This window comes from Cavia porcellus, unplaced genomic scaffold (assembly GCF_034190915.1).
Source record: "Cavia porcellus strain 051 isolate PalLab524CR breed Dunkin Hartley unplaced genomic scaffold, mCavPor4.1 scaffold_4, whole genome shotgun sequence".
Taxonomy (NCBI): Eukaryota; Metazoa; Chordata; class Mammalia; order Rodentia; family Caviidae; genus Cavia; species Cavia porcellus.
In genome coordinates this window covers 63,786,174-63,808,987 of record NW_026947487.1, presented here as the reverse complement: position 1 = coordinate 63,808,987, position 22,814 = coordinate 63,786,174, and the positions used below count along the sequence as shown (strand labels likewise).

Here is a 22,814-nt window from a genome sequence, read left to right as displayed (position 1 = left end):
TCACCCCACTCCAAAGTTAACCCTTTTTCAGACAAAACGCTGTAATTCTTGGATACTGACTTACCTTTTTGCAGTCAGATAAGGACTTCTCACAGCCCAGTGTACTGAAAATGGTGGTCTGCAAAACAGGAAGTGAGAAACGCATCAGAACTGCCAAATGCAATGGTAGTGACCTGCCCTGTTCAATTCCAGCCCAGAGTGAACATAACTTCCTGTGTCTCCCATTATTTCTGGATTTTAAAATGTGTCTGCTCTTCACCGTTCCCAAAGCTGTTCTACCCAAGCTGGACCACTCAGTGAGAGCTATAAGTCATCCTATGAGGAAAAGAATTTTATATATCTTCATTTCACAGACAAGGTAACTGAAGCACACTGGGAGGCCAAGGCAGGAGAACTTCAAGTTTGAGTCCAGACTGGATAACTTAGTGACTTAGTGAGACCCCATCTCAGAATAAAGTATAAAAAAGCTAAGAATATAGCTCAGGACAAAGGCCCTGGATTCAATCCCCAATGCTAAAAAAACAAACTAAAAAGATAAAGAAACAAACAAACAAAAAGCAAGCCTCAAATCTTTCAAGTGACACCTATCATGAGCCTCAGTGGCCGGGTGCAGCTTCTCCCTGTTTAGGACATGACTGAGTCTGCGTGATGGAACCAGGGCTTACCACCTCCTTCCTTTCCACTTCTTTAAGTACCCTGTGATTGATTTCCTACTATTTGTGCAAGCAGATTTGTTTGGTCTAAGTACTCAGAAGAGTCTTTAGCATTCCTGGCTGGTATTGTATGAAAGGAGAAAAGGTTAGCATTCGTGGCCATGCAGGGATTTACACCAATGTCTGCTCCTCTTGAACGATGCTACTATGAAAGCTATGTGGCTGTGTTCAGCCGCACAAATGGTATTGATATTTTTTTTTCATTAAACCTCTCTACTTCTTTAACTGTAAAACTAATGTATATTCTTAATGAGCCGATCTCCACTACACCCTGTCATTGTGGAGTAGCCAATATAGCCAATAAATATGCAAGAATAGATACAAATAAAACAATATCAGACAAAACCAAAGCCCTTATCCCAACACACCATTTTGGAAGTCTGATGCTAGAAAGCCAGACTTTCACATGACAGCAGTGTAACAATGAAGCTCAGAGGGAGCAAAGGAGAAGCATAAAAGACTCCCAAATAATAATCAAATACATCTCTGTTAGCATGTATGTATTGTCCACTCGGTTTGGCTAAATCAGGATTTTCAGTCAGCTCTATGAAGATTTCTGACCACATGGTTCTTTGCTGTAGTATGTTCTGCAGCACCTCTGGTTTCTAACACCAGATGCCAGGAACTCAATTTCACTCACCTCAGTTGTGACAACCGAAAATATCTCCCATTGTGCACTGGGGATGAAACTGTCCCCAGCTGATATCAAATGATCTAACTTCTAAAGAACTTGTTATAGATATGATCCCAATTTCTTGGTGAATATGATAAGTGTTTTCCAGAAAAAAAAAAGAAGGCTGGTGGTAGTAATTTCCCTTCCTGCCCCTGGATTCAAGCATCATTCTCTATCCTAAACAGGAGTCAGAATCTGGGGAGAACCCAATTCCAGCTGCTGAAGACTATGTGGAGGCAACTCAAGCGATCATGATTGCATTTTTAACTAAGTTTAAGATATACAAGCATCTCTACCCTAAGGAGAGTAAATTAAGAAACATGTCTAGGAATTTAGACATTAGTGCAGTAACCTCAGGGGAAATGATCTTGAAAATTAAACAATACCATTCAACTTTTGTGAACAGTCTCAGGTGACCTGAAAAAGTGTGAAGAAGAAATGAATGTCAGCTAGGTGAAATTCACTTCATTAAAGAAAAGAAGAGAAATTATACAAGTAGCTCAAAAAGTTGCATCTGTATAAAGCCAAAGGATAAACATGCAGCAAAATCTTAATACCCAGAATGGCACAGATCAGTGAGTGATGGTCCATACCTTAATTTAGCCATTTTCAAAAGGGATTTCACTTACATGCTTGATCAGTCTCATTTCATTCTCTTTAAAAAACTAACCTGGCATCCGGTTTCCTAATTGCAGCGGTTGCAAATGACTTTTGGGGAGCTATCTAAACCTTTCAATAACTTGTTCACTTTAATCACCCAAAATGAAAGACTCAAAACATGGTGGCTTATTCACACTGTGACCTTCTTGGTTACTGTGTCAATATTTTTCTACTGAAGAGGAAACTCCTAATGAGTCACCTGCTCCAGAGTTTGCATAATGCTGATTTGACAAAAAGAAGTACAAACACAATAAAGCACAGTGTCTTTTTGAAAGCACTGACTTCTAACCCTATCAGTGGAGTGACTAGCAGGAGGCAAACTGTATTAGACCTAGACAATTTTAGCAGTTTCTCCATAATTTAGAAAGGTGAGGCTTTGCTTTTGTCCATTCATAACACAGATGATGGAGGAGTCACTCATAAGAGCTTTGTTTTTTTAGTATAAGGCCAGAATCATGACAGTCAATTTATGAAGTCTATAAAAGTGTAGAGATCACTACAAAGAAACAAACTAGAGATTTTACACATCGTGTTTCACTGGTCTCCTAATCCTTAAAGAGGATCTAGGCATTACATTCTTTCCAAAAGCAAATGTTGGTTGTTTGGTTTTTTAAAAACAAATTTGAAAGCATATTTGATAGAAAAATGGAGAGTTTGGTCATGAGGACACTGGGCACTCATGATGATGGGAAAATATGTAAGATACAAGTCACAAGTTAGATTCCCTCCAAAGCAGAGTGAGTGATGAAAATTAGCAGGCAGAAGGTTTATGGGTTGTGTTCTTAGGTCATTAGTTATAGAAGGAAAGGGAAGGACGCAGAGTGAAACAGAAGAGGAGGCTGGGCAGTCACGCAACTCAGTAGAGGTCTTAGCTGACCCAATGGGGAGCTCTGAAGCTGGGACAAATTCTTCCCAAGATGGGGTGATGCAAAAGGTTGCCTCAGAAAGCAAGCACATAGCTCTGCCAGCCAAAGGCAGGTTCCCAAGAGGTTGAGAGCTAAGAGCATTCACTGAGCAGAACTCATAACAGTGGGGAGATCTGTCTGGGGCTACCATACATTTCACTTTGACACACTTGTACTAGGACAAACCTGAGCTGTGGTTGGTTTATTTTAGTTGAACATTACTCTTCATCATAGCTAAGAATTTGCTTTTATGATAGCATCTTGAACAAAAAATCAAAGAAACCATTTGCTCAAGACTCTAGACCCATTTCCTGGCCCCTTCTTAATAGACTTTCTGGTGAGTTTGTATTAGTTCAGCCTTGCCATCAATGGTATAAAAATACCTGATATATGCAACTTAATGAAGATTTAATTTAGTTCATAACTTCAGATTCAGGTGACTTAATCCATAGCTACCTGTCTCCAGGGAAAAAGCATGGTGGATGGTATGGCAGGGGAAAACTACTCTACCATGGCAGCCCGGAAGCAGAGAGAAGACAGGAGCCATTGAGGGAGATACATACTCTAAAGGCAGGCCCCAGAGATACATTTTTTCCACCTCTTAACAGTACATTTAGCTACAAACTTTTCAATGGATCAATCCACAGATGAGTATAATGCCCTCATGAAATGCTCACCTTTTGAAAGCCCCACCTCAGAACACATGAGACTTGGGAGAGTGTATTTTATATATAAACCATAATAGAGCTTAAAATGGGCCAGTGGCCTTTGAGCTCTTGAACTTTTTGCCATGAGGTGAAGATTCATTCCTGTTTAGGTCATGAGATCCCTTGCTATTGTGGACAAATCTAGCTTGATTTTAACAGGTGTATTATTTGACTTTGTCAGGCACATAGTAAGCACACTGCCTGCTTCTTTCCTCCATCTGCTAATGAAAGACATCTGACCAAGTATTAAGGTCAGTTCTTAATTATCAACTGAGGAAGAGAGTTTTATAGGTGTACTAGTCAGGGCTCTCCTGACAAACAGAACCAATATAGAGATATTTCAGAGTAGATTTATCATGGGATTGGCTCACAGAACTAAGGAGGCTGAGAAGTCCTACAATCAGCCCTCTGCAGGCTGGAGGACCAGGGAAGCTAGAGGTGCAGCGGAGCCCTTGGTGTAGCTCTCGCTCCCAGGTCAAAGGCCTAAGAATTAGGGGATGGGGGTAAGGTAGGGGATAAATTCCAGAGTTCAAAGGCCCAAGAAGCAGGAGCACTGAAGTCTGACAGCAGAAGCCAAATTTACCCTTCCTCCACTTTATTGTTCTCTTCCAGCCCTCAATGAATTGTATGATGGTGACCTCCATTGGTGAGGACATCTTCTTTACTCAATTTTCTAAATCAAATGCTAACCCTACAGATGACTCTTAGAAATAGTATTTGATCAACTGTTAGGGCATCCCTTTTATGGGGAACCACTCAGACTGTTTCAAAGCTCAGGGATGTCTAAGGACACCTGAGGATTTGACCCTGCTTGTCTAGCACAGGTGCACAGTAGGGTACGGTTACATAACAATGACTTAGCACAGGCAAACACACATGTGCTGTTTACCACACTATGTAAGAATATAAACATGAGATAACAACAATTCCTATTATAAGAATTATACAAGAAAGACTCAGATGGCTCTTGCTCTGGCTCTCTCGCTCTGCTCCATGATGCCTGCTGTTGGTGTTAATGTCCTGCACACATGTGTTCTTTAACCTTACTCACAAAAATCTCTATTGGACCCCCTGAGTGGGCTGACACTTTCACTCAGTGAAGCTGACACATAAAATTAACCATAGCAATAGAGGATCCACAAAAGCACTAGTTAGGCTTTTACATTTTCCTTTGAGGCACAGTAATGGTTAATTAAAGAAGACATAGAAGCATAAACATGTCTTTCCTAAACTAACATTCATAGCCATTTGCAAAAATATTCAAAGTAGGAAGAAAAACACAGGTGACCCAGAAGGAAAAGTAATTTGGGATGAAAAAATTGTCCCTAGAAAGTCCTTGATCAAAGAGTCGACAGGTGGAAGACAGGTAATGATTGGTTCAGCCAATTCAGCACATAAAAGGGCACTTCCAGGAGGTAAGCGACTTTCCCAATTCTCACCAGTGGGAATATTTTATAAGTGATTGAACACTGCAAAAAGACTCCACATATTCTAAACTTCTTTGTAAAAGAAAGTATACCTCTGAGAATGATTACAATATTGTTTATTTCCATTAAATGAAGTTTAGCAAAAGAGCTGGAATAACCATACCTTTGATGAGCCAATCTCTGCCATGTAATGTCTATAAATCTGATAAATAAGATTTATATTTTAAAAATAGCAAACATATGATACTTATGTGATTAAACTGGAACTGCTTAAGTACTGGATTATAAAAGTTAAGGAATTGAAAAGCTGAGTCTCTGAGAAGGTAAGGTTTTTGTGGACCTTTATTTCCGGCATCCCTCACATGTATGTGTGCCTGTGGGTGGGCGAGTCTTGTAACCTTAGCCTGATGCCACCAGAAAGAGGCTGTCTACTTCTGATGAATGGTCAAATACACCTGACTGCTGAGAGCTATGAGGGAGTGATGCCTGCATAAAGCATCTCCATTTGATACCTCCAATTTTTACTCGCAGATGCTCTGGATGATTTCTTACTCACTGGTAAATGTCAGAACTGGTCCTATTCATATTACTAACAATTTGGAAGTCTCTTTCATTAAATCAATGGATCCTCAAAGTGCTCACTACTTGGAAGTTTCCTCAGACAGTTTAAGAGACTGGTTCTAGGATTTCTTCACAAAGTATGAATTTCTGTCTTGTTTTTATATTTAGCAGACATGAATTGATGCATATGCACTGAAGTAGTGATACACTCTCCAGGCAAAGTGTGGCATTTACATTTATTTCTTTAACTGCCTAATTATAAAACACCAGCCAAAGGGGAAAAAATGACACACCCAAATAAATGATAAAATTACAGTGTTTTCTTGTAATCCATGAATACTGAAAATTTCAATTAGCCAAGTGAAAAGCCATTGAATGTGCCAGCAGGATTTATATCCTAGACTAATGACCATCATCTGCATCCTATTTAGCTAATGAAGGCTTGGAACACTTGTGGATAATTAAGGGAAAGCTGATGGGAGGATATTCGAGCCATAGAAAGATCAAATCTATTTACGTCTGCATTTAAAACTAAACATACCTAATAGTTCACTCAATCAAAGCATAATGTCTGTTCATCTGGGATAAGATAGATTCTCATAAACTAAGTACTTGTGTTAGCTCCCCAACCCAAAATTCTTCATTCATCCACTAAGTATTTATTTAACACCTCCCATACACCTCTGCCCTTGTGAGTCACATGGACAGTCACATGATTCCTCTAATGTTTTCTCTACCACTGTCTCCTCCATCTTAACTCAACTTATACCTCTTGTTTTCACTTTATTCGAAGAACTACCATTTACCTCTCTATCTCAGTGTACTCACCAAAGCTATTGTCCAGAAGAATTAGGGGTGTGTACAGGGAATGTGGTGGGCCCCTGGTTTTCTCAGATCTGGCATAGTATCTTTTTTTTACATTTTTTATTTTAAAGAGAATAAAACAAAAGAGAACAGAACAAAACAAATCAGAACAATGCAAGCAACACAGCACTTCACAGCCAGACAACCAGACATCAACAGTAGTTACCATAATATCTCTTTTCTTTGAAATTGTTGAGCATACCTTTATGCACATTAGTATCAAACATAACACAATAGTATAAAACCATTCAAGAGAATGAAAGCATTACAGGACTTCAAAATCAAATAACAGGAAATAAACAATGGCTACTATAGTATCTCATTTTCCTCAAAAAATCTGTCTATACCCATCACATATAATAAAATCAAATAAACCACAAAAGGATAGAACCAATCAAAACAGAAGAACAAAAGCACAGTAGGACTTCAAAGCAAGATGATAGTAAATCAGCAATGACTACCATAATGTCTTATTTTCTTCAAAACAGCTTTTCATACCATCACACATAATAAAATCAAACAAGACAGAATAAAACCAAACAAACAAATGAATGAAAGCATTATAAGACGTCCAAGCAATATCATAGGAAACTATGATTATCATAATGTATCCCATTATATTCAAAATAACTGCCCCTACCATCTAACAGCATAGAATCTAACAAAATAAGACAGAACAAAGCCAAACTTAACAAAATTATGCAAACAATGCAAGAGTTCAAGATAAGACAATAAGAAATTGACAGTAGTTTCCACCTTTCCCTCTCAGGTGTTTCCTCCCCTTTGCTCTTGCATTAACTCTTTGCTTTTGGATCCCATTAACTACTGTTTCTTATGCTAGGCTTCACATGTATGAGTTTGAACAGTTTTGGCCATGAACATGATCTCCAGTTGCATTCATTTACCTACAGAAGCCTTGAGATTATTCAACTTTATAGCTAGGTAGCTTTTCACTGTTTGAAAATACCATATCTTTCTTATCCATTCTGCTATTAATGGGCAAGTTACTCTTGCTTTGTTTTTCTTGGTTCTTTGTTTTTGTTTTGGTCTCCTGTTACATAGAGCAACTGTTTTCTCTCCTTTGATTTTCAGTCTATAAATTTACTTTCCAGCTAAATGTGTTTTTATATACAGTATATTGATGGATCTTGTTTCTTGATCCACTCTACCTGTGTTTCTTTTATTGCTGACCTGAGGCCATCTACATTAGTGGTTACAATTACCAGCATACATTGGTTTGTGTCTGCCCTGCTATCCTCCTGATGTTGGCCCTCCACTTTTCCCCTTCATTCAGTTGCCTGTCTTGGTTGGTGATCCTCCTCTGCTGCTGTTCCTGGAACCATAGTCAGCTTTATCTCTCTCTAGAATATCCTTTAGCACTCTCTGTAGGGTTGGATTGATATTCATGAATTCCTTCAGTTGTTCTTTATCATGGAAGTATCTTATTTTCCATAAGTTTTGAAAGATAGTTTTGCAGGGTAGATCAATCTGGGTTGTGTTATTTTCTTTCAGGGTTTGAAACACTTCACTCCAAACTCTTCTTGACTTGATGGTTTATGTTGATAAGTCTGCTGTGATTCTGATTGGTTTTCCTTTATAGGTGGTCTGTTTCTTTTCTCCAACAGTTTTTCATATTCTATTCTTGTGCTGAATTTCTGGGATCTTGATTATTATATGTCTGAGTGTAGATTACTTTGGTTATGGCTAGTTGGAATCTTATATGCCTCAGTTATCTGCATGCCGGATTCATTTCCCACGTTTGAGAAGTTTTCTGATATTATTTCTGCAAATATCCTTTTAATTTCATTTGTGTTGACCCCTCTTTCTTCACCAACACCTATCACTCTTAAGTTATGCTTCTTTGCATCATCTTGCAGCCATTGGGTTGTTATTTCCTGATTTCATGTTATTTTTAAGAGATTTTTTCCTTCTCTGATCACTAGCTGCAATCCTGCTTCAAGGTTTGAAAGTCTATCTTCAGTCTCTCAAGTGGTTTTGCCAGCTTTTGATTGAATTTTTAATTTCTTGCATCTCTCTTTGAATCTGTTTCATGCATTGTAATTCCTTTCTACACTCATTCAAAGTTTCCATCATTTTCTTATGCTCCTCATTATTGTCTCTGTCTTCTTTAGACCTGCTGGACAATTCTTTCAGTATGTTTGTGATTTCTTCTTTTACCTGAGACATTATTTCTGATTTGACTGCTTTTACAATCTCATGGAGTTGTTTCCTTACTTCAGTTGCTATCCTCTCAGAGATTTCAGGTGTGTGGCTTACGTTTTCTTCCATGATTGTATCTCCCAGACTTAATCTGTGTGGGCTAGAGGTCTGAGTTTGCCTTTTGCTTCTTCATCTTGACATTCTCCTGGGCCTCTCCCAACAAACTGGTTGTGGGGCGCCAGGCACTTCCCACCTTGGCTGCCCCTAGGGAGTGTAGGGGGATGAGACAGGAAACTGGGTTTCTCTAATTCCAGATTGACAAGGAGATAGCAGGACATGGAGCAGACTTCTCCAGACCTATGTAACTACACTGGGGCTTTGCTGATGATCAGGGTTGCATGGAGGTGGGGCTATTTCTCTCAGCATCTGTGTCTACACTGGAACGCCCACGATGGTGTCAGACACATAGCAGTGTATCTGTCTGATTCTGCTAGTGGGTGACAGCTGCCTGAGGGAACTAACAGCCTCCATTGGTGGCCTAGGGATGCACAGGGCTTACCTGGCTGTGTGTCCCTGCTCCTTTTGGCTGCCTGCAGGAAGGAGTCTTCTGGTGGTACCTCCCTGAGGGTGAAGGCAGATGTGCTGGTTCTCTCTGCCCACGCTGGCCACCTATAGGACATGGCCTTTCAGTGGTGACACACAGCAGGCAGAGGTGGATCTGTCTGTCTCCCTCCACCTGCACTGGGCCCACCAAAGAAGGAACCTTCCAGCCATGGCATACAGTAGGCAGAGGCCAGTCTCCTGGTTCTCTTGGCTCATGCTGGCTGCACAGAGAAAAAGGCCTGGCATAGTATCTTATAGGTAGCCCAGCCTCATGATTAGACAGGTGGCCACATAATGAAGATTAAAGTTGTTAGAAAGAAGAAAGAAACCTGATGTTTGGAAATCATCCTCATTGGTGCTCTACTGAATTTCACTAGTTTACCAGTTGTCTCATTCAGCTGTTATCATATCACTTAAGTATGGAGCATCGTCTTACTCAAGCACCTGAAGACTGAGCCACACCACAATTGCTGATTAGTTTGTGTTTACGAGGGAAAAATCTTCAAGGACCTGCAATCTTAGGATCTATACCTGTGCTGGAAAATGGACCATGTAGCTGGCAGGCCTACTGTGGAAAGACAATGGATGGTGGCATCCCAATCCTGAGGGTAAACACTTTGGTCTTTCAGAAGCTCTTTCACATCTTCCCTGGGGAAAATCATCAGCAAAATCAGAGTCCACACATACCCAATTGGGAATAATGCTAAACCAATGGGATTCAACCTTTAGTAGCATGATGATCAAATAGAGAGCTTGATAAACAAAAATTGATTTAGAAAGGATAAGATGGTACCCAATATTTTGCATTTTAAGCATACTCTCCAGTAAGATTGTTGTTCCTGCCCCAGAAACTGTACCTAGGAAATCAGTGGTTGAGGTTACACCCAAACAAAATTAACACTAATGATAACTGTGCCTTTGCCCATCTCACCAAAGAAGAAAATGTCTCTGGAATTTCTAGAGCTTACTTTTAATTATTGACAATATAATAATACCACTTACCACTTATACAAAACTTGCTATTCCTAAAGCCCATTGACACATGTTGGACTTCCAGTCAACCCTACAAGAGTTATTCATCTCACTTTAAGATATTAACAAACAAGTTGAGTTACTTGATAAAGTTTCCTTGAGTTACTTAATTACTAAGTAGTCAAGTTAGAACTCTATTTATTGGCTTTCAGAAGTATTTCTAAGATAGACTGTGCTATGAAGCTTGCACTGTAGGATCATCTGGGCATGATGTGAAATTCACTTAAGATTTAAAAATGACATTATTCTATTCTCAAGATGTCAATGTTTTTTTAAAAAATAAATTAATATTGAGCTATTTACATATTCTAGATATTAGTCCTCTGTCTGAGGACTAGCTGGTAAAACATTTTTATCATTCTATAGGTTTTCTTTTCACATTGTTGGTTGTTTCTTTTGCTATGCAAGGGCTTTTTAATTTGATATGTAACCATTGTTGATTTCCCGTACTATTTTCTGTGATAAATTTGACACACAAGCTTAAATATTGTGTTATTTCTCATATATGAGAAAGCCGTTATAAATAAAGAGCAAAATAAAAGATGGATTATAGAAAATAGGGAGCGAGATCTTTCATAAATGGGAAATGGAATCAGAGATGGAGGAAGGGAGAGAAGATGAAAAGGAGAATTAAGGGTGGACTGCAGGGGGAGAGACCAGGCCTCACCAGGAGGTGATCCCCTTCTGGAAACCAGTGCCATGCGCTCACCACTGCCAGAGTGGGGACAGCCAGACCCAAACCTCTCTCTGTGAGTCAGCGTCATTTGTGGACTGTAGGGAGGAGAACCAGGCCTCACTAGGAAGCATTCTGCCTGGAAACCATATCATTTTCATTGTTTTGTTGGGTTGGGTTTTTTTCTCTTTTGTTTAATTATGTTAAATCTGATGGCATGAGCAACTATTTAAAAGATAGTAAGACATTATGGTAGTCATTTTGGATTTATTATTAGCTTGTTTTGAAGTCTTTTATTGCATTCATTGTTTTGTTTTTATTCTTTCTATTCTATTCTGTTTTATTTTTACTATGTCTGAAAATATCTACAGCTATTTTGAAGACACTAATAGGCATTATGGTAACTATTATTGATTTCATAAGGTTTTGAAGTACTGTATCACTTATTCTGGTTTATTTTGATTGGTTTTATTCTATTCTGTTTTCCTTGGTTTTATTCTGCTTTATTTTCCTTGGTTTTATTCTTTTTAAAATAAAAAAAAAGAGGAATTAAGATGTGTTATGTACAAGTACCAACTCCACACAAGGAATGTAAATGTTGTATGCTGTAAACATGTACTAATAAAAAATAAAAATAAATATTGATTTCTTCTTACTCAGCATCACTTATAAAAGCTAAGGAGCCTTTCCATTTATAGTAAATTATGTACAAGTGATCACAGAAGTCTTTTTTTTTTTTTTTTGGTCCTTTTCCTTTTTATCGGTACTGGGGATCGAACTCACAACCGCCTGCTTGCAAGGCAGGTACTTATGCTGCTGAGCTAAATCCCCAGCCCACAGAAGTCTTTTTAAAGGGCTTGGTAGAAGGATGACTGAGAAGGGCACAGGAGTCTTTGTTGTAGTTAGGAATTGCAAGGAAAATGATTATATAGAGGACACAAAATTTATAGTATTATTAATAATGATTACCCAAGAAGTCAAACACAAGAAGTATAGGAAATCTGTTCATACACTAAAGACCTAGAAAATTCGGCCAAACACCTGACTCCCATGGCAATAACTTGCATGAGTTCATCTGAAAAACCTAGATCCCATGACAATGGCCGCCATGTCTATGTTGTGAGTCTAAAGCCCACAACAATGACACATGCAAGTCTATTTCATGGACCTGTACTGGAAATGTCCAAAGGTCAGTAGTGGAAACCAGAAAGTCTGTGCCAGCAGGATGAAGGATCTGTGTCAGTAAGTTGAGGGTCTACACTAGCATCAGGAAGCAGTGCTCAAAGTAAGGACCAGGGCGCCACTGAAAAGTACCACAGTCATTCTCAGCGACAACAAGGTCCCCAGTTTCTCCAGTGATAACAGCCAAGTTCCTATCAGGGAGGCCAGCACAACAAACTTCTCCAGGAGAACCAACAGCTCCAAGAGAACCAACAGCTCCAAATAACAACACACACTTGGTAGAACCCACAGTGCTTCTCACTTCCTCTCCAGGTCTCCTTTTTATGTTGGCAACAGCCCTCAAGTAGACCATCTATACTCAGCACCATGCTGATTCAGCTAAGGTGACCACCAGTTTTTAATTCCCCACAGTCCTGATCAGCTATAACCATGAACCCTGTGCAGAAAACAGCCTGTGGAAAATGTGGTACACTTTAGCACCCATTCTCTCTCTCCCATCAGAGTGGGTCTTGGACATATCCCACCAGGTTAGCACCTTAGGACAGGCAAGCAGTGGGAAGCTCTGACTTTCCAGAAAGCAGGAAGGAGCCATGGTTTACCAACTCCCCAGAGGTGAAACCGTAAGATTTGGACAATGCTGCCACCACCACCATGGTCTCCACCACTGTGATCATGACAGACCCGTCCACTTGCTGTACCCTCATCTCAACTCTGTAAGGACAATCGGGTGAAAATGGAGGACACTGTGCTGCAGGGAGGGACAAGGAAGAGTAGCTGTCAGAACACATTTCATGCACTTCAGCACAGTATTAGAATGTGGCCAATTAGTTGCAGGAAGAGAGAGAACAACAAAGAGCCTCAAAGAAGACATAACAAAAAGCAACATTTCAGACAAAAGGCTCTGAGTGGCAAAGAGCTCTATCCCTAAAGCCATCCACATTAATGCAATAAAGGTAGCAACTGACCCCACTCGGGGTCGGGTCAGTATTACTGTCCTTCACCAACTTGAAATAGCAAGTGCTGAAGGGAACACATTATGAAGGAATTGGGGCAAAAAGAAGAGGGACATTTCTATAAGTTCTGACTTTCAAAGAATAGTGAGGAAAGTCTGTACACAAGTGCTATGTATGTCAGCATCTATAATCTTTGAGTTAACAACTGTGGTATCATAAGTAACAGGGCCCCATTAGTGATTTTAAAAGATAATTATTCAGTATTTGTAGTATTCCTTAAGATTCTACAAATCCTTTTACCTGAATTTCTGCAGGTCATTATCTTTTGCATTGCAATCTGAGTTTATGCAGTCCAGGGACCAATACTTAGAAGTTTTCTACTGTGTAGCACATTGGTGAGTGAGAACAGATTATAAACATCATAAATATTTGTGATATGTATAGTGACTAATGCAGAGGCAGCAAGACGAAGATGGAGGAACCAAGAAAGGCAGGTGGGGAAAGGAAAGAGCCACAAGGGCATCAGTGCATGATAGTGGAAAATCTCGTAAGTTGAATTGTGTCCTCCCCAAAAGATATTGGTGTCCTAATGCCCTGAATGTACCTGCAATGTGATACCTGTGAATGTGACTTTATGTGGAAATGAGGTCTCTCCTTATCAAATATGACTAGCACCCTAATAAAAGGGGAAAATGCACACAAGCACACAGCTGGGAAATGAGATAAAGACAACTGTGTGATGCTGTAAAAGGAAAAGGACTGTTAGTTACCAAGTGTTTTGGATTAAAAACTGGTGGTCAACTTAGTGCCAGCATGTATCAGTATGGTGCTGAGCGTAGATGTCCCACCTGAGGAAAGTTGCCAGCATAAATAGAGATGTGGGGAAAGAGAAGCTAGGCATTAAGGTGCATTGAGGCAATGTGGGTTCTCCTGGAGAAGCTCTGGTCCTCACACTGAGCATTACTTCCTGGCTCCAGAGAGGAAGACGTGTGCCGCTTGGTCTCCAGAAGGAACTCATCAAGCTGGCTTCCTGGCATGTACTCAACTGTGCTTATTGTCAGAGGAGCTCAGGGCCTCTGTGTTGCTGACAACGGATGTGGTGCTTTTTAGGACAGCCCTGGTCTTTGTTGTGAGTGTGACTTCTCAGCTCCAGAGTAGAACCCTCAACCTATCGGCCACAGCTCCTTCACCCCACTGGCATAGACATCCTAGCTTCCACTGGTGACCTTCCCAGCACGGATCCATAAAAGAGACTGGTGTGAGTCCTTCTTGTGGGCTCTAGACCTCCAGTTAGACTCATGGGAGGCACTGTCATGGGCTCTAGGGTCTTCATCTGGACCTATGTGGGACATTGCTGTGGGATTCAGGCCCTTGGCTAAATATTTTATGTCTTTAGTGTTGTAGATAGATTTCCTGCATTTCTTTGTGTAAACTCTGGGTGACCATCATAAAAATAATATTATAAATTCCATGTCCTGATTCTAATTGTTCTCTGCACAACCCCTGACTACAACACCAACAAAAGTTAGCAAGAGGCAGGAAGCAATTCTATCCTGAGTCTGAGAGAACACAGCACTAATAACAATTTGATTTGGACATCTAGACTTTCAAACTGGGGGCTGTGGGAGACAATAAATGTTGTTTTAAGTCACCTAGTTGGTGGTACATTCTGCAGTAGTCCTAGTAAACTAGTATGGGGGATATGAATAAGGTGAATAAGGCTCTCAACTTATCTGTTTTACTGGTTGCCCAATTTTTCCTATGAAGGGCCAGATAGTAAATATTTTAGCCTTTGGGGAATGTAACTCTGCCATTGGAACTGGAAAGTACTGTGATGGTTGATATGTTGTGTCAATTTGAGAAGTTTAGAAGTTTAAGTAACTGAGCAGCTCTACCCTCTGCCTGTAGAGGACATGCTCCAGGGCAGCTGTTTGCTCCAGAATGTTGTAGTGGTTGATTCACTATGTCAACTTGAGAGGATTAGAAGTTTAACTAAATGACTTAGCAGGGAGACAGGTTCCTCACTTTGTAAACATCCTGAGCCTGTGCAAGAGGATGGCAGAGAGATGGCGTGAGTGTTACACCTGTCGGGTGGCCTGCTTACAATATAAAGGAAAAGGCTTGCTCTTCCCCTATTTGCTCGTGTTGCTTTGCAGTCATCTGCCACCTTGAACTGTTGCCTCTCTGCCATGCCACCCTGCCTTGGAGCCAGTTGATTATGAACTGAAACCTCTACAAACCGTGAGTTAAGTAAACCTATCCTTCCTTTATTTTGGGCATCAAGTATTTGGTCTCAGCAAGAGAAAATAACAGTATGTAAATGAGAAAGTATGACTGTATTTCAATAAAATTTTATTTTGTGAATGCTGGAGTTTGAATTCTACATAATTTCGACATGCTGTAAAATGATAGGTTTTTTCCCAACTATTGATTTTTAAATTAATTTTATTGGTACTCTTTTGATACATGTAAAAATCACATTCACCATAGGGAATTTGCACCTGAACATGATATACCTTGATTTTTTTTTCCCATTCCCCTACCCTCTTTTCAACTCTTCTTCTCTTCCTTATTTACAAAAGTGTTGTTTCCATTTTTTCCTTGTATTCTTTTTCCTTTGCCCTTCCTCCTTTTCTTCTCCCCTGCTTCCTCCCTTTGTCTCCTTTCCATTTGACCACTTTCTTTCTATTTCCCAATAGCTATCACCCATTTGGTCCTTATTTATGCTTTTGGTTTCTCACATAAGAGAAATAATGCAATATTTGTGAAAACCACTCTCATCAGCCATATAACAACAGGTATTGAGCCAAATTTGGCCTGCAAGTGAGAAAGAAGCATCTTCTTATGACAGCTAGAGGGAAGAGTGGCTTGGCCTGGAGCTATCATGCATCTCCCTCTCACTTCCCTTGGCTCCCACTTGGTTTTCCTCCACACATGGGTCAACTGGGACATTTGACCTCAGTGTCCCCCTAGGTTACCTGAGGGCTGCTCTCTGGATCCTCTAACAAGAGACGCCCCTTCAGACATAGTGTCCCTCCACCACCCATGCTGCTCTGGATACTGACATGGCGGGGAAGCTGCTCTTAACATAAGAGATCAGGGAGAGATCTGGGCCATCTGGCCCCCACCTCCCCAAACCCCAACAATCTGTGTTGAAAAGAGCTAGTCCTGCTGAAGAGTCCCTGATTTTGTCCAACCATTTTTCAAGTTGTGCAACTGTCAATTAAACAGTTTATGCCTCCTGCCTTTTTGTGGGACCTTTGCCATCACAGCTGTGGCTTCCTGGATGCTCTGTGCACACTTGAGTCAATCACAGGCCTGCATCTGGACTACACAGCAGGCCTGAATTTAAACCAGTCATAGGCTTGTAGCTGTATAGGAGAAGCACTTCCGTCACACAGCTGGAGTTAGTCTAAGAGGACTGCCATTAGCATACAGATCCTCCTGTGCTACCACACAGGTCCCATTCAAATAAACCCTTGCTCCAGTGGTCCTAAGGATCTTCTCATGATTTATTTCTTACGTAGTATGGCATAAGAAGATCCACAAGTCTACTTAAGATTTTTATCCTGAATAGTATGGCAAGATCAATTACTTTAAAAGAAAGAGAGACAAACATCAGGGGCTTAAACAATTAGGTAAGAAAAAGAAGTAAACAGGATACAAATAGGCAAGGGAGAACTAAAATTATCCTTGTTTGCAATTGATACGATCCTATACCCAGAAGACCTAAAGACTCCTGGAATTTTATTTTATTTATTTATTTTAAAGAGGGTAAAGCTAAACATAACAAAACAGAACAAAGAAGATCAGAAGAAAACAATATAAGCGACACAGATTTCAAAGCAAGACCACAGGAGATCTACTGTGGCTACTATGTTTCTTGTTTTCTTCTAAATAGTTGTCCATATCTTCATATACAATGAATTCATACAAAACAAAATAGTATTAAACTGATCAGAACAGAGTAATGAAGGTATTACAGCCCTTCAAAACCAGACAATAGGAAAATCAACAATGGGAATCATAATGTCTCTTGTTCTCTTCAAAATAGCTGTCCATACCTTCATGGATGGTGAAATTAAATGATACAAAACAGACTAAAACCACTATGAACAAAGAATAGAAGCATTACTGGATTTCACAGCATGATGATATGGAATCAGCAATGGATACCATAATGTCTCTCTCTCTTCAAAGTAGCTGTTCATTTTATCACATAATATAATCGACTCTCGCAAACTGTTTAGGAGAAGTTGTATGCATGTATAAGCCTCTACATGTACACATCTTTTTCCAGAAGAATTTTCAAGCTGAGAGATTGATTCATCCAAATATCAGGGTATAAAATCAACATTAAAAAGTCAAGAGCATTCCATATGCCAACAGTGGAAGAGCAGAGAAAGAACTCAGGAAATTCCATTTAAAACAGCTTTACAAATACATAGAGAGCAATCTAAACAAGAAGGTAGAAGGTATCCACAATAAAAATTTCAGAACACTGAGAAAAGAAATCAAAGGAAGTGCTAGAAAATGGAAAGACCTCTCATGTTTATGGATCAGTAAAATTAATACTGTTAAAATAGACATATTGCTAAAAACAATCTATGGATTGAATGAAATCCCTATCAAAGTAGCAATAAACTAGGAAAAAAAATCCTAAAATTAACAGGAAATACAGTGGGCCCAGAATTATTAACTAATCCCCAAACAAAAGAACAAGGCTAGGGGCATGACAATACCCAATTTTAAATTATACTACAAAGACACAGTAACAAAAACAGCATTGAACTGGCACAAAAAGTCACCTAAATTAATGGAATATAGCTGAGTACACAGAAACAAACCCATGCAGCTACAGCCATGTGATTCTGGACAAAGGAGCCAAAAATATGATAGAGACAAGACAGCCTTTTAACATGCTGCAGGGAAAACAGGGAAAACTTGGTATGCTCTTGTAGAAGACTAAAACTAGATTCTTATCTTTCATCTTGTACAAAAAGCAATTAAAAATGGACCTAAGATTTAAATATAAGACAAGAAACTATGAAATGTCTACAAGAAAACAGAAGAAACAGATGAACCCGTAGGTATATACTCAAAGATCTCCTGAGTAAGGAAGTCAACAAATAGGACCACAGCAAACAAAGGGTGCACAGCAAAGGACACAACTGCCCAGTGAAAAGATAACCCTCAGAATAGGTGAAAGTCTTTACGACCTACTCTTTCAACAGAGGATCAATATCTAGAATAAGTAAAGAACTAAAAAAATTAATACCAAAAAATTGCATAACCCAATCAATAAGTGGTCAAACGAATTGCACAGACATGTCTCATAAGAAGTATAATCAGCGCCAGGTGTTGTGACACACATCTGTACCCCAGCACTCAGGAGGTTGAGGCAGGGGGATTGCTGCTAGTTTGAGGCTGCCTAGTATACAAAGTGAGTTCAGGGCAAGCCTGACCTGCATAGTGAATCCTGTCTCAAAAAATAACAATAACAATAAGATAGTAATAATAAAAATAAGAAATATAATTGGCCAGTAAGTGTATGAAAAAAAGTTCCATACCTTTAGCTATTCCGGAAATGCAAATCAAAATTACACTGAATTCCATTTCACTCCAGTCAGAAAACTAAAAATAGAAATAAAGACTACAATAAAAATTAGTAGGACACAGGGAGATAGATCTTTTGCAAAAGGGAAGGGGACCTAGAGTTGGGGGGAAGTGGGACAGAAGGTACGAAAAGAGGACGAAAAAAGAATGAAGGTGGGTTCTGTATATGTGCCAACTCCCTGTGAGGAATTTGATCACTGCATACTGCAAACACATAGTAACATAAAAAATAAGGGGGAAAGTGATTATCTGCAAGAATACAAAAGACAACAAATGCTGACAAGGATACAGGGAAAAAGAAACTTGTACACTGCTGGACAAAATACAACTTAGTATATCCACTACAGAAATCAGTATAGAACTTTCTCAAAAGCAAATAAAAAAAGCTACCATTTGATCCAGCTATGCCACTCCGTACTATACTCAAGAGGAATTAAAGGTATCAGACTGTAAGAATGTCTGTATACCCATATTTATTGTGGCACAATTCACAATAGCAAAGATATGGAATGATCCTTGGAACCTATCAACAGATGAATGGATAAAGAAAAAAGGCTGCGACATGACTGGAAAATGGTGGCTTGATAGGTAGCAGGGTAGAGAGCTCTCTGAGAAAAACAACTCAGATACTAGAATTTATCACCACGAGAAGACCAGACAAAAGGAGAGGGATTCTCATGATGCAGGAAGAAATTGAGGAAAAAGAAAAATTAAAAAAGGAAGGAAAAACATAGATGAAAGGCTGGAACCAGACGCTCTCACTGACACAGTGCTGTGCTGTACTGGGTGCGCCCTAGAGTCAGACAATTCACAGTCGCATTGAAGTTCCAGCTGCTGAAGTTGCGGCTGCCGAAATTGGGAGTTGGTGAGTCCTGGGCCCTTGGCGGGAGGATGCAGCACATTGGAGAACAGAATCAGTATGGAGAGCTGCATTAACCCATGGTGACTGCTAGGGAATTGAGTCCCGCAGATAGGGTGACAAGCTGGATGACATATTGGAGTTGGGCAGGGCAGGATAGGCCTGAACCTGGAACTGCAGGGGTGTCAGTCAGCTGTCCCTGGCTCAAAGGTGGGATCTGCTTGGGCTGAGTCACGCCCCTGGTCAGGACCCAATGGCCAGGGATGAAACTGTCCCGAACCTGTGACGTCCTCACAACACAGACTAATGTGCTAAAGACACCAGCCAGTTGACTGGCTCAGAGTATGGGCCAGCCCACATCATCCCTGTGTGCACCTCAGATCAACAGTAAACTGGAGAAGGCAGCAAGCCCCTAGCCAACACGCTTCAGAAAAACCATAAACAATATAGAAAGGGTCTGAGACCTCCACCATACACCTGTCTGAAAGAAACCAGAAACATGACAAGAGAAAGAAACAAGAAAAAGCCTCCAGCCACTGACCCAGGGAAAATAAGACCAGGAGAGGTAAATACAGAAGAGATCTAGGGCAGCAATCATGCAATATCGGCCACAGCATCAGCAGACATAAATATCTTCATGACCTCATGGATGAACTTAAAACTGAAATTCTAATTCAAGTGAGGCAAGATATAAAAAGATTAATAAAAGAAATGCTAAGCCCCTCTCAAGAAAACACAGATGGAAGAATGGAGGAACCCAGAGAAAGAAGAGAAATCTTTGATGAAGAATATAAACAAAATCTAGAATATATGAAACAGATCCAAAGAGATTACCAGGAAATTAAACACTCCATTGAAAGCTGGCAAAATGCCTTGACAGAAACTAAAGTTAGACTTTTAAAACTTGAAGATAGATATGTAATGTGTGATTGTGAAAGAAAAGATCACTTAAAAATAAGGAACCAGGAAGTAACAATACAAAGGCTAGAAGATGACAAGAAGATCTATAATTTAAGGATAAAAAACATGAGCAAAGAAGCAGGAGCAACCACAAATGAATTATAAAGGCTATTCACAGAAATAATTAAGGAAAACTTCCCAAGCATAGGAGAAGGAAATGATATCCAGATAAATGAGGCATACAGAATTCCAGCCAACTACAACCAAAACAGAGCTACACCCACACATATAATAAAGATCCCAGAAATTCATCACAAGAACAGAATATTAAAAGCAGTCAGAGAAAAGATGCAGATCACCTATAAAGGAAAACCCATCAAAATCACACAGACTTCTCAATACAAACCACGAGAGCCTGGAATGAAGTAGTCCACGCCCTGAAAGAAAATAACCTCCAACCCAGATTGATGTACCCTGAAAAACTCTCTCTCAAAATTAATGGAGAGACAAGATGTTTCCAAGACAAAAAGGAACTGTGGGAGTTTGTGGCCACCAATCCAACCCTATATAAATACTGAAGGACATTTGAGAGAGAGAGAGAGAGAGAGAGAGAGAGAGAGAGAGAGAGAGACAGAGACAGAGAGAGACAGAGACAGAGAGACAGAGAGAAATACCAAGATTCCAGCAACAGTGGTAGAGAGGCCTCAATGAACAGGGTAGACAGTGGAATGAAGGAGAAAAGTGGACAAATAATAGCAGAAAAATAGAATAGCAGAGATGAGGCAGAGAAGGTGGGCCATAATGTCTAATATAGATAGCCTTGATACAGTAACAAAAAGAAACACAGGCAGAGTAGATCAGGAGTCAGGATCCATTGAGATGCTCCGAATAGGAAATATACTTAACCTGAAAGAGGGTTAATAAACTGAAAGTCAAAAATGAGAAAATGATGCTGTATGTGACAGGGAACTAGAGAGAAATAGGGACAACTCATATAGCAGTTGCAAATAAGTTGGAAAGCCATGACACTTTTGTGCAGTGTAGAACTACACAGCTAGGAGGAAGGAAAACCTTGTGGCTTTAGTAAGTAAAGGAATACAGCTCAAGATCAAGCTCAGGGGTAATATGGTTCAACACCACTTAGATAGATAACCGGTTGCCCCCCTAATCTAAAAACTAAAGGAGTTAGTGGGACTCAAAAAATACAAAGCACCCTGAGAAAGAGAAAGGGGAGGAATTGCCTAAAGAAGGAAGGCAGAGGACATTGTTAATAGTGTATCAGGATATAAAAGCCATAGTAGTCTTATCATTGTTTAGTTTGATTTTATTTTGTTCTGGTCTGTCTATTCATACTAGATTTGAGGACACAGACAGCTATCCCAGAAATAGCAGGATATACCATAGTAAATATTTTTAATTCCCTACTAACTTAAACTGAAGCCCTGTATTACTTACATAGTCTTACTATGACTGATCTTATTTGAAGCTTGTTTGTTAGACTGCTGTTTTGTCTTGACTGATTTTACTTGAATTTGGGGTGCTTGATAGTATCAAGTCTAAGAGCAGAGGCAACTACTCTGAGGATGACAAGATGCAATAAGATACTCATTACAGTTTGATTATTACTGCTTTTGCAGTCCTACAATGTCTCCAATGTTGTGTTTTTATTAATATTGCTATGTAGTGCTATGTTCAATTATATTATGCCTGATGATATAGACAATTCTATTGAAAATAACAAGAGACAGCATATTAGTTACTATGCTGTCTCTTGTAGCTACTATGTAGTTACTACATAGCACTACATAGCAATGATCTACAGTTTAGTCCTGTAGATCACCTAATATCATGGTTTTATATGTCTTTTTCGTTTCATGTTTTTCTAGGAATTTGTTTTGTTGTCTTGTTTTGGTCTGTTTTTCCTTATAATACAGAAAGGATATGTATACAACCAGAGATTCACACATGTGTAGAACTTTTAAACAGTTCTAGAGAATAGATTATATAATGCATGACATAATGAACAGATACTCTGAAGAAGAGACATGAAGATACTCATTGCTAATTCAGTAGCATTATGATATGAAATCTAGCAATACTAATATCCTCTGATCAGAGTGATACTATTCTCTCTTGTTTTGTTTAATTTCAACATATGTAAAGATATGGACAGCTACTTGGAAGAGAATGAGAGACATTATGGCAGCCATTGTTGACTTTCCTATTGTTTGGTCTTGAAGACCTAAAATGCCTTCATTATCCTGTTCTGATCAGTTTAGTCCTATTTTGTTCAGTATGAATTCACTGTGTGTGAAGCTATGGACAA

General features: G+C 39.5%; 1 protein-coding gene and 1 pseudogene across 8 annotated transcripts in view; one reads left to right on the top strand and one right to left on the bottom strand.

Moving 5' to 3' along the window:
• Nucleotides 1-22,814, bottom strand: part of Rasgef1b (RasGEF domain family member 1B) — a 596,806-nt gene that overhangs the window by 350,750 nt on the left and 223,242 nt on the right. For all 8 annotated transcript variants that reach the window (XM_063247201.1, XM_063247194.1, XM_063247195.1 and 5 more), the window contains one exon: nt 65-118. In XM_063247201.1, the coding sequence (XP_063103271.1) occupies nt 65-118 (54 nt within the window). The remainder of the gene's footprint in view (nt 1-64; nt 119-22,814) is intronic.
• Nucleotides 777-912, top strand: LOC111753865 (U6atac minor spliceosomal RNA; annotated as a pseudogene).